Below are 12,519 nucleotides of genomic sequence, written 5' to 3'. Positions count from 1 at the left end.
CAATTAAATGCAAATACCATTACGTACCGTCTGCTTTCAGACAAAGCCCCACGGCTACAAACAAGGTTAAATTAAAGAAGAGAAAGATCAAAAGGCTCAATTTCCAGCTAATACACTTCAGAGAGAAGCAACTTGTTAGCTGCACCCGGATACATCAAAGCTGCTGGTTGAAGCAGAGGCGGCGGGTTTTTCCCTGGATGGAGGCAGTGAGCCTGACCGGTCAGCAGATGATCAATGACAGAACCAAACACGCTCAAAGACAGAGAAAAAATATCAAAAGAGGGAAGAAATATTAAAGAAGCAGGCGAGAATACAGAGACTGTTTGCCAGGAGATTTTAAGCAAAAAAAATATTTGGCTTAAACTTGTTTTGATCACATACTTATAATTCATAGTTTTGGCTCCATATTCTGTCACATGGAAGGTGAATTCAGTGGTCAGCGACCAGGCCTTGTGTTTGGGTCTCATTCAGTCATTACAGTGTTATTTTTGCACTCCTCTTCCTGACTTCAGTCAACAGTCTGTTCAGTACTGTCATGTTTCTAGATGGCGCTCTTCTCTCTGTCTTTTAAGCCATGATTACCATCACTGCTCGTGCTGCACATTCTGAGACTTAACCAGCCAATAACAGCCATTCTTTGGGAACACCTCCTTACATATGTCTGTGGACACACCCACCTCCACATTTATATAGTGCACAGAACCACACCTGGACAGCTTACTATGACACACACCAGTTAAAAACACTGAAAAACTGTGAGAAAACAAATAGGAAAAAAAAAACCCAAACATTATCCCAAAGACTGCATAAATTTAGTTTTCTTGGCTACTTGGTGGCAGCACAACAATCTATAACCAAAAAAGTGACATATTATCACAATTAAGCAGGAATTTCAAGATTAAAATCGTAAATTTATGAGAAAAAGACTTGACGATTGTCTGAGATTATAAACTCATACATTGGCAAGAAAAAAACACATTGTTTCGCTTTGCATGGTTGTGTATCATGTCTGCAGTGGATGACCCAATCAAATTATACTTTGCGATCTGAATTAGCAAAAAGAAAAGTCCAGAGTACTGATTAATTTGATAATCTGTTGTATTTTGTCCTGCCGCAACATAAATCCCATTTGAATAACCTGTAGATGTAATAGCGTTATCTGTGCATCTGTTCGTGGTGTTGGCGAATTAGAAGTATTAAACAATCTAATGTATGATTCTGGGCTGTAGAAGCGTAAATACATCAATCAGCCAACCAATGTTTTGTCAAATTTATGTCACATAGATTAGAGTCCTTAAATGTATGTATGTGGGATAAAGGATGGAAATGAACATACATGACTGACAGAGTTACGTGACAGCTACAGTAAAGACTCACATGTCATTACACATGGGGTCACGTTCGGGCTCCTGGCACCTGTGTACACTGACACACACACACACACATATACTCACACTTAGTCTGAAGGTTAAGCTGTAACGTATGGCGTAACATACACACACATTTTGAGAATATTTCCTGCTGCTGAAGGACAACAGAGTTCACAACATCAACTGTGACCTCTCACCTAAATACAAATTGACGGCTTTTAACAGAATCGGCTTCTTTCACAGCAGTAACAGGAAGTAGTAGAGTGAACACAGGTGATACTAATGAGTGATAATGATACTAATTTAGGCTCTGCTGCTATTGTGCATGTTTGCTAACTGGAAAGACTCTGCTGCACTAAACCCAGGACCTTAATTAGCATCATTGGCAACACCTGTGTTTACCCTACTATTTTCATATCAATATGGCTGCTGTGATAAAGGCCTTTTGGTGCAGTATTAGGCTTACTGTATTTTTAAAGAAGAGGTCATTCAATAGACCGCAGATCTCCACCAGGAAACCCGAAAAGAATATTTAGGCTGATCTCTGACATTTTGCTGTTTAAAAAAAAGATCCATAGAAACGAGCAAGGGAATCATGTCCAAAAGATTAAAAGAATGCAGAAAAAAAAACTCTCTTCAAGGCATTTTTCCTGACCTTGCTTTGCTCGCCAGAATATGCAAAAATGTGCAAAAAGAGCTGAAGAGCAAGGTCGGATTAATGCTTTGAAGAGGCCATTGTTGGATGTGCAGATTTCTTATTTGGTCGTCAAAAAAATCAAATTAATTGGAACCTGCACACCTGATTATAATTAGATTGAAACACTGACCACATACACGTCTCCTTGAGCAGACTTATGGCTCTTAAAATAACAAACATTGTAAGTCGTAACAAACAATTTCTTTCTTTAAAATATTACATAATCATTCTATGTAGTATGAAATGTTTAAACAGGCAGTATAAGCTTTTAGTTAGTGTTATCACTGCATTGACTGCAGGTGAATGTTTGGTTGAGCAGATACAGTATGTGGTTATCCTTTAACAAAGATAAGAATCCCATTGCCTTTATTTTCATGGTTTTGGTCAAACATGCCTGGGAATGTGTCACATTGGAGGGTCAGAGGTCATTTCTCAGCTGAAAGTCTTGAGCAGAAACTGCACGAGTGAAACAACAAGATCCACTGAGGATCGATACGACCGCTGAATGACCTTCTCTGACTTTCCATTCATCCAAAACAGCACAGTTCAGCTGTAGGTTGTGTTGCTGCCACAATTAATCTACCTGATTTTAAAACATGATTATAAAAAAAAAAGTCTTATTTAATATAGAAGAATCTAACCATATCAGTGAACTAGTTAGAAAAATATTATTGAAGCATGTATTGGCCTATTAGATGTATTAACCACAATGGATCGTTTTGTAACTTCACGAGCAAGAGACCCTTCACCTCAGAAACCACCTACAAAAGCACAGAGAGTAACATTAACACACCTAACATTAGCCATGCTGCAACTGTGGCTATAGGTAAGTCGAGCGGGCACGACTATATTCAATGCAATACATGTACTAGGGGGTCCTTTTCTATGTCTATCAGCTGAGGGGTCCATGGCCTGAAAACAGAAGACCCCTCCTCTATAGCATGAGTCAACATGTTAAGTTGTCCAGTATCAAATATCTGTAGCACTAATGACTTTCCCATCAATTAGCAAATGTTGCTTTTTTTTTTTAACCTTTTTACCTATTCATCCATCCATCCATCCATTCACAGTAGAAACATGACAAAATGAAGGCTACTCAAGACAGACACAGTGCACAAAAATATGGTCCATTTTTGAGAATACAGTCGATGAATACCATTATCACAATGCAATGCACATCGGAAATGAAGAAGCTGCTCACAGCTGGAAAAAATAAATAAATCATGGATGGCAGTGAAACAGCTTCAGACAGATCTTGGAAACAGAAAGTATTAAATCTGAGTGACTCTCCAAAGTCACAGTTTGATGGATGTCTGACGTTCCACATGCATCACTTCTTGTTAATATAGAGCAGTTAAATATGTTGTTTTTTTTGTGTACTAACTTGCTAGGAAGACAGCATACAATGACAAATAGTAACCTGTGCACTACATATTATGTAAAATTAGCAAGTGTTGCATAAACAGTGTTGGTCTTGTAATGTTAGAAGTGGAAAAGCAAGAAACTTGCTGCATGGATTACATAAAATAAATGCCACTGTGGTTTAACTTTTTTCAAACTGAAACACTGGCTGTGAATCAAAGGACATATCTGCCTGTGGATGTTTTGGACTAAGCTTTGAAAAACACTTCTCCTCTCAGGAGGTAAACATCATTTTTACTGTGAAACCACTTTATGAAAGCAGGATTATTATGACACAACACAGTTTTATTCTCTAATACACTACCAGACTGAGCATTACAAATATGAGAATGTATATAATACATCAAATGTAATAATTAACAGATTAAAATTCAACAACTGAAGCAGCTGTTTATCACTATACTGCATTTCTGACCCCATTTTCAATGACTCTATTCCTGTTTATAATGATATCTAAATGTTGAGTGTTTTTAATGAGCATTTTGTGCCCCGCAGCTCTTTGCCTCATTATGTTTTCTCCATCTCTTCTGTTGATAAACCACCAAAGACTCACTGTTTCGGCTTCAACCCATTTCCAAGTGTGAGTGCTTTCCAAGGCCCTTAAAGCTCTCTGTGAAAGCAGGCCAGGGATTAAAAGTGAATCCAGGGGCAGAGAGCTGCTGTGGGAGCAGAGCATCAAGAAAACTAGATGCACCTGTGCCCAATTAATCTTTCTTTACACCTGCGTGTGCTTCAGAAAACTCAAAGCTGAGGTCTATAAAGGCGGAAAGATGCAGTAAACATTCACCTGAGATTGCACTCATGTTTGAAGATTGAAAGACTGATGCTGGTAACAGTGGGGTGAGATTTGTATGTTGATTGTTGTTGTTGTTTATAACAACCAGAATGACTTCTTTTACTCTCCTTCTTGATAAAAAGAAAAAAAAAACTCCACTGCAATTAGCAATCTGCATAGTTGTCTGAAAATAGATGTGAAATATGCTTAGTCAGTATTTTTGCCAAAACTTAAATGAGGGTATCGATAGCATTTAAGTTTGTCTGGTAAAGATGAAACTTGAATGAAAAAGGTTTTCACTGGAAAACCTGTTATGAAACATTGTAATCTAAAAAGTAACTACTACTAAAGCTGTCAGAGAAATGTAACAAAGTAAAAAATACTAATATTCGCATCTGAGTGTAGTAGAAGTATAAAGATGAATAAAATGGAAATAGTCAAGTTGAATACAAGTTCCTCTAACTTGTACTGGATCTATTCATCTAACTCTGCATGAATTGCATAAGCACATAAATATTTATTTGAAAAATTAAGTGCAGATTAAAATTCTCGTGATCCTACATCGGTCTCTCTCTCACTACTGTAAACATGAGCAGGAAAGACGCACATTATTTTTATGATTGTGACTTTTGAGGAGAAAATTTTAAATATTTAGGCTATGCAGATAAGCAGCTGCTAATTTTAAACTTGGAAAGGGAAATGTGGCCTCTTAGGTCCACAAAATGAAAAATGCATTTCTTTAGTTCACAGAATATCAGCTGGCTGTGTGAACTAGCTGCTTTGATACTGATTTTTTCTGTCTGCTGGAGCTAAATGAAGATAAATTTTGGATTTTTTTTTCACTTTTATGTATTTTTTTTTCTTGTTTGTATTTATTATTCATCATGTTTGTGATTTTTTACATTTATCTTGCCTTTTTTGGCCAAGATTTGTTTTGAAAAAGGGGATACTAAAAAGACGTTAGTATCATTGAAATGAATGGACGGAGAGGAATGAATGGGATAAAGATAAGAAGTGTGTGTGAAGCCTGTTTGATCAGTGTTGTCATTTGAACAGGTGCCAACTCTCACACTCACTCCACTTCCTCGACATACACTTTTGCATGTAAAAACAGAGGAGGGGCTAAAGAATGTGATCAATAACATAGCTGCAGGTCGCATCTATAAAACTGACTGTCCTGTTCACAAGTAGTACAGCTGACGACATACAGGTGAGCGGACTGCAGTCAGTCTGGTCTGTCCTCTGTGCTTGTCCCTTAATAATGAAGTCTTGTTCACTGACCTCCTGATGGCTTTAATAATCGTGCTGTCTGTTCTTGCCCTTTGCAGGTCGTGGTGAAAAGATGAAGGCCATGCAGGTGATCTCCTTGACTCTGCTGTCTGTTCTCGCAGCCAGCGCTCAGGTCCTCAGGTTTGGCAGGTGTCCCAAACCTGCTGTTCAGGTCAACTTTGACGCTACCAGGGTGAATACTCTGTTTTTTCTTATTTTACAATTCTTAATGTTATGCATGAGAAATTTAGCCAATCTTACATCATGTACATGTTCTGGATCCAGTTTTCTGACTGTGTGATATCCTGCGTTTCCTCTGCAGTACGTTGGTAAGTGGTACGAGATCCAGAAGCTGCCCACAGCCTTCCAGAAAGGTGAGTGTGGCACCGCCACCTACAGCTCCAAGAGTCCTGGAGTCATCGGGGTCTTCAACAGAGAGCTGCTGTAAGTACATGCTGCCTAAATGTCAGAAATGTAGATTTTAGGGTTTGAATTTACTCCTAATCTTTAAAAGTACTGCCTAAACTTAAACATATGGACTGTCTTGTCTGTTGCTGTTGCCTTTTTCAGTGTAGTGTTTTTAAAGGCACATCGTTTTTTTCTATTTAGCACAAGTCCACCTGCAGAAATTTCTAAGTAGCATTTATTTTGTGATTTTACTTTTTTTAAAAAATCAAATAAAATACACAAAGGAACCTGTTGTAAAAGAGTTGTGCTGGACTGTGGGGAAAAGCTTTACCTTACACATTGTGACAAACTGTTCTGGTCACTTGAGGTGATTCTGCTCAGTCTGTATATGGTAGGTATGTACTGAGCACCATCACTTTCATGTGCTCCATTGATTTGGAAAATTAACTGCAAATAAAATGTATATCCTTATTGTTTTGGGGTCAATAGTTGCCTGACTTTTATATTGTTATATTGTCATTGTTTTATAGAACATAGTGAACACTGGAACTTCAAAAGGTATCCCGTAATCGACAGGAAATACGTGACTGACCGAATTTCTTTTTTATTGCAAGTCTTTAATGTTTCAACTCTATTTTTTTTAGTGATGATGGAACTATTAACTCCATCGTCGGTCAGGCCAAGACCAGGGACCCCGCTGAGCCTGCCAAGCTTGAAGTCTCCTTCGACGACAGTAAAGAAATCTAATTAATTACAAATATATACTTGGAGAGGCAACAGACCTCATGCTTAATTTTAAATATGGATTTACTCACTTTAAACCTCATTTTGCTAATCTTTGACTAAATTATTCTTTGTTAGTGCAGCCCAGTCTATGTGTAGTTGTTGTGTGCTGAATATTCCAGCACTTTGACTCTCTTACTGGTCTCTCTCCAGTACCATCTCCCCCCGGTCCTTACTGGGTGCTGTCCACTGACTACGAGGGTCACTCTCTGGTCTACGGCTGCACCGACTTCGGCCTGTTCCGCATGGAGCTGTCCTGGATCCTGAGCAGAGAGCCCACCTTGTCCCAGGAGACCATCCAGCAGCTGTACGGCATCCTGTCTTCTGCTGGAGTCAACGTGGACAAGATGGTCCCCACCAACCAGAATGAGACCTACTGCACGCCCATGAACCAGTAAACAGAGATACTCCTGATTCAGCCAGTAGGACTGTGAGACAGGACAGCTCAATGTACTACTGTCCACAGTGTGTGCTGTGTCTCTCCCTGCCCATGCGTTATGCAAAGCCAGTGCAATAAACCTGTAGAAAGAAAAGCGTGTTGTGGTGTGTTTTGTCTTTAGACCTGTGGGGCACAAATTACTCTGAACTACAAAAACAAGTACCACAATTTGAATAATCATCTTCTTTGTCCAGTTGTTAAGCCCAAATAACTGCAGTTGTGATTTCTGCTTCCCATTTTCATTTGCTCAAGCACTTTACTTGAGTGCAGTTTTGAGGTACTTGTTCTTTACTTTAGTATTTCTGTTTTATGCTACTTATTTTGAAATATGCCATAATGCATGAGTACTTTAACCCTTTGTACTTTAAGTGTATTTTGATGACAACACTTTTTATTTTACTGAATTTTGAATGCTTCTACTTGAAAGAAAGTATTTCTGTGGTATTACTATTTAACCTAAATTGAAAGATCTTAGTCCCTCTTACACCACTAATCACAACCCTGAAAACATTTTGAGTCCAGATTTTCTCCATATCACAAACAGTGGAATAGTTTTTATAATGCAATACAGATATAAAGTTGACAATGTTTTAAATCCTTGGGCAGAAATCATATAAACTGAAATGGACAAAAATAAATATCCATACCTGTTACAGTCTAATTTTAAAACAGTAATTCTCCACCTCTCTTGAGCTAAGTGTAGATTTTCACCTCAGTTTATCTCAGATTTGGAGAGTGGGCGTCATATCAAGTCTTGCAGGTATTTGTAGGATTTGTATTCAAAGACACAAACATCTGTTGAGTATAAGTGCCCAGTTGATCCTTACATTAATATCATCATGTCAGGTTCAAACACTGTGATGCCTTATGTGCTTATAGGAAGCCAGTGCATCAGTCATTAAAGTAGAGCAGCAGGGTTCATATTAGACAGATGTAGCAAAACAGTGACACAACAATGAGAAAAGTCCCACTAATTAGCATTTATAGCCAGTATACAAACATTCAGTCAGTCATTAATAATATACTGTGATATGTATGTGTAAGCATATATAAGGATATTTTAGGTGTGTATTACTGTACATTATTAAATGGCTTTGTTAAACACTCAATTCTTAATTACAGCAATCTAACATCTGTTTGCTTTTAAATAGGGGGATTTAAAGTGACCATATTATGCTTTGGGGTTTTTTCTCTTTCCCTTAAAGTGTCATATAGCTTTTTGCTCATGCAACAGCTCTGCAAAGTCTCAAAGACCAAAGTCGATGCCTAAGAGAGCTACTCACTCCTACAGAACACACATATGAACATTCTGTATTTGCATAACGCAGAGCTGGTTTGGAATTGAATTTGTCTTGGGAGTGTAAAGAAGACAGGGAATAAAACATCATCAAACAGAGAGTGAACAGAGCTACTACAATGATGTTTAGTAATTATTCTGTTTTTAAATCCTATTCTAGTACAAACCCAAAATAAAAGTATGAGCTTAAAAATGAGCATAATCTGGCCACTTTAAAGTAAAGAAGGACTCTTGCTAAAGGGCATCAGCAAAAACATCATGAAGCTGCATAAACACTGATTTCTTTGATGGTGTGCCATCTTTTTCCACTTTGATTTTTATTTTGGAGGTTGAGCATGCAGTTTTTTCATTTTTTGTTTTTTTGTTTTTCTGGAAACCACACTTGTATGTGAGAGGCTATGCAAGTCAGTTTTCTGGGATACATTTTTCTTATTTTAACAGCCAAAAAGAATAATTGTTATTAATTATACACAAACATATGCTGCTTTAAAACATACCATTAGTGTAAATAGACAATAATTCACAACTAAATGAAGGGTGAAGAGAATAGCTTCGGTTGTACATTCAGCAGCATGTTAAATTAATTATTAAATTAGCTTTTAAGTCAGTAATGACTATGTGAAATGTAGTGTGAAACCACAGCACCAGTCAAGTTCTCATTCAATGTTTTTCTTTATTTGTATTATTTTTCTACATTGCAGATTGATACTAGAGACACTGAAAGTATGCAATATGGAATTGTATGGAATTACATAGAGACCAAAAATGTGAAAACAAGACAAAATATGTTTTCACTTTTGAAGAATCTAAAATATAGAAGACTCTTGCACACTATTAAATCTTTGATTGTAAGTGCAGAAGACAGCGTGCAAGAGTCTTTTTTCTTTTTATTGTGTGCTCATGGTCTTCTCCTACACATCTGTCGACATACAAGTGTGCAAAATCTTTTTGCTCTTCAGTATTTTAGATTCTTCAAAGTCACTATCTGTTTGGATTGCTGGTGGCTTTACACACTGTTCATATAATCTTAATTATTTCTTATCTAAAAAAACAAAACAAAAAAAACCTTCAATGAGAAATGTGTCCAAACTTTTGACTGGTACTGTGTATCTGCCTACTACATATCATATCATAAACCATTCATCAAATGCTGGACTGCTGTGTGTTTAAATGCTAAATAAGGCCTCTGGCCAAAAGGCATCAGCAAAAACATTATGAGGCTGCACAAACATTGATTTCTTCAATCGTGTGCCATCTTTTACTGCTTTGATTTTCATGTTTGAGGTTGAGCAGTCATTTTTTCTGGAAGCCGCTCTGAACAGCCAAAAAAGAATAATCGTTACTAATTACACAGAAAAACATGCCACTTGGATTGCATGGCACTTGTTTACAAGTGTAAATAGACAGTAATTTACAATTGAATGAAGGATGTAGAGAATAGCTTCTGTTGTGCATTCAACAGTATATTAAAATAGCTGTTTATTGAGAAATGACCCTGTGAAATGTAATGTGAAACATAGATATCATAACAGTAAATGAACAGGTAATCAGTTATCAATATTGAGTAGTTCACTACAGAGCCCCATTGAAAAGACACCAAAACTGCTGGTAAAATAAGTTTATTGCACTAACTTATGATGAGACATACAGTGAGATGTGCATCACACCAGCACCACACATCAGCAGTCTGTAAGCCTGCAGGCTGGATCAAGTCTGTCCCAGTCTGTTTACTGGTTCATGGCGCTGCAGTACTCTGCATCCTGGTTGGTGGTGATCAGCTTGTCCACTCTCACTCCGATGGAGGACAGGGTGCTGTGCAGATCCTCAAGGGTCTCCTCGGGCATGGTGGGCCGCCTGCTCATGATCCAGGCGAACTCCACATGCAGCACGCCGAGGTCAGTGCAGCTGTAGACCAGAGAGTAGTTGTCGTAGTCGGTGGACAGCACCCAGTAAGGAGCAGGGGGGGAGTCTGCAGGTGGAAAGGGACAGGACAGTAAACAAATATCTCAAACTTTCTCTGCATCTATAGCATCATTTAAGAGTAAAGTGCTGGAATAGAAATCTTTGCAGTTCCCAAAAGAGGGTTTGTAATAATTTAGGGGTTCTTACTCTCAAAGAAGGAGACGGCCAGCTTGGCGGGCTCAGAGGGGTTCTTGGCCACAGCAGTGCCGCTGATAGAGTTAATGGTCCCATCAGCACTAAGAGAAACAAATGTCAAAAGATAAAATTAGAAACAGTTACACAAACAGCAGAAACGTAGACCATCTAACTCTATTCAAGTTCAGGTTTTAGGCAACTTATTTATAGTCATTTATCAGAAAGAATATATTTCTTTTTGAAAAGTATTGTTGATATTAAAGGGGGAATACGTATCAATTGCACATCCAAAAATGAGTGCTGCAGTCTAAATAGTGAGTTGATACCATAGACTGTATAAAAAATAAGTTGAATCACTAATTAATATGCAGTCTATTGTCAACACATGTTGTTTCACCCTGTACCCTCCTCCACAGACATGAGGAAGTGACAGCAAGTCCTACACTGTAAGTTGATCAGCTGCTTATAACTGTCAATTGTCTGTCAGTGTAAAGTTAAGCCGAAAATACACAAAAATACAAAAGTTCAGTGTCTGCCTGTTTCACTGCCTGTCAGACTCAATTCACATATTGCTCAATTTAATCGTTATAACTATACTCATTTAACTTTATCTTCATTTTTTTCTTGCTTTTGTTTGGGCTTTTCAGTCTCTGTTATTTTGCTTTTACCCAGCCTTGCTTTGCCTGTCAAAGCGCTTATTAAAAGTTATTCTTATTTACTTATTCAAAGTTATTATTATTATATTTTGATGACCAAATTACAAAGATATTTTTAGTTCCATAAGAGATGTAGGTGGAGTACTCACAGCAGCTCCCTGTTGAGGACACCAACAACTCCGGGGCTCTTCAGGCTGTAGGTGGCAGTGCTGCACTCGCCCTTCTGGAAGGTGTGTGGCAGTCTCTGGATATCATACCACGTACCGAGATACTGCAGGCGACGCACAAGGAACATACAGTAAGAGAATAAAATTCTGTTATTGTTGATGAAGACCTGCAGCGGGACTACAAGTCCATAAGATAAAGTAAATGAATATTAAACACAGAATTTCTTAAAATCACCCTGGCAGCATCAAAGTTCTCCTGAACAGCGGGCTTGGGGCATCTTCCTGGCATAATGACCTGAGCGTTGGCTGCCAGAACGGACAGCAGAGTGAGGGAAATCACCTGGATGGTATTCATCTTTTCTCCACAACCTGCGCAGAACAAAAACAGTGGATTCACTCATCACAGTTCACAGTTTTTAAAATTTTAATTTTAATTTAGATATTCACAAAAAGATACACCGGTGGAGAAAACAGGAGAATCACACCTGCCACTTGCTCACCTGTACTACCAGGTAGCAGTGATGTTCTGAGTTTTGGTGGTGTTTATATAGATCAGTGATATGTGTGTTCTGCAGCCCCTCCTGCCTATTTACATGTGAGGTTATTTTGAGAAAATGATGTGAGATTTGGCACCTGTTCACATTGATATTTTGTGTTTGAAGAGGCCTCTGAAAGAAAAACAGGTGACTGACAAGTTAATGTAAAAGTTACATCACTAGAGTACACAGACCTTGGCTGCTGTTCCTGGAATTTTAGCAAATATTTAGAGGAGTAACATTCATTCATGATATCCATTCATATGAAATCATATTATAAACTGATACCTCTGCTTTACAGTGAACACTAATGAAAAATTGTACAACAGGTAAATTGTTAAAGTGGTTTTTGGTATTGTTGAAGTTGGTCTACTAATTTTTTTCCTGATTAAATACATCAACAGCTACCAGATGGATTGCCATTAAATTAAAAACATTTAATGTAGCCCAGAAGATGAATCTTAATTACCTTAGTGATTCCCTTTATTTTCCTGTAGCACCACTTATCATTTACAGGCATTTTATGAGTGATATATCTCAACATCTGTTGGGATGGATTGCCATAATATCTCTAATAACTTTGGTGATTAACTTTTCTTTTGT

The 12,519-nt window shown here is 37.9% G+C and overlaps 2 protein-coding genes across 2 annotated transcripts; one reads left to right on the top strand and one right to left on the bottom strand.

The window, feature by feature from the left end:
* Positions 1-5,592: 5,592 nt before the first annotated feature.
* LOC146317930 (apolipoprotein D-like) lies at positions 5,593-7,257 on the top strand. The gene is made up of 4 exons (XM_084732407.1): positions 5,593-5,726; positions 5,856-5,977; positions 6,586-6,674; positions 6,878-7,257. The coding sequence occupies exons 1-4, from the start codon at positions 5,607-5,609 to the stop codon at positions 7,120-7,122; spliced, it is 576 nt and encodes a 191-aa protein (XP_084588533.1). The 5' UTR covers positions 5,593-5,606; the 3' UTR covers positions 7,123-7,257.
* Positions 7,258-10,063: 2,806 nt separating this feature from the next.
* Positions 10,064-11,884, bottom strand: LOC146317929 (apolipoprotein D-like). The gene is made up of 5 exons (XM_084732473.1): positions 11,866-11,884; positions 11,616-11,749; positions 11,363-11,484; positions 10,570-10,658; positions 10,064-10,429 (listed from the first exon to the last, which is right to left on the bottom strand). Exons 2-5 carry the CDS (start codon positions 11,733-11,735, stop codon positions 10,188-10,190), a joined length of 573 nt encoding a protein of 190 aa, XP_084588599.1. The 5' UTR covers positions 11,736-11,749; positions 11,866-11,884; the 3' UTR covers positions 10,064-10,187.
* Between the last annotated feature and the right edge of the window lie 635 nt (positions 11,885-12,519).

Source organism: Lutjanus erythropterus, chromosome 12, assembly GCF_056507025.1.
Source record: "Lutjanus erythropterus isolate fLutEry1 chromosome 12, fLutEry1.hap2, whole genome shotgun sequence".
Lineage (NCBI taxonomy): Eukaryota > Metazoa > Chordata > Actinopteri > Lutjaniformes > Lutjanidae > Lutjanus > Lutjanus erythropterus.
Note: the sequence above shows the minus strand (reverse complement) of the source record. Positions and strands in the feature narration are given on the sequence as shown.

Bases quoted from the DNA above. Each gene is read 5' to 3' on its own strand.
- LOC146317930 (XM_084732407.1), top strand. From the start codon at position 5,607: ATGAAGGCCATGCAGGTGATCTCCTTGACTCTGCTGTCTGTTCTCGCA. The intron at 5,727-5,855 runs GTGAATACTCTG...TTTCCTCTGCAG, and splicing joins TCAACTTTGACGCTACCAGG to TACGTTGGTAAGTGGTACGA. The intron at 5,978-6,585 runs GTAAGTACATGC...TATTTTTTTTAG, and splicing joins GTCTTCAACAGAGAGCTGCT to TGATGATGGAACTATTAACT.
- LOC146317929 (XM_084732473.1), bottom strand. From the start codon at position 11,735: ATGAATACCATCCAGGTGATTTCCCTCACTCTGCTGTCCGTTCTGGCA. The intron at 11,485-11,615 runs GTGATTTTAAGA...CGTCGCCTGCAG, and splicing joins AGAACTTTGATGCTGCCAGG to TATCTCGGTACGTGGTATGA. The intron at 10,659-11,362 runs GTGAGTACTCCA...TGTTTCTCTTAG, and splicing joins GTCCTCAACAGGGAGCTGCT to TGCTGATGGGACCATTAACT.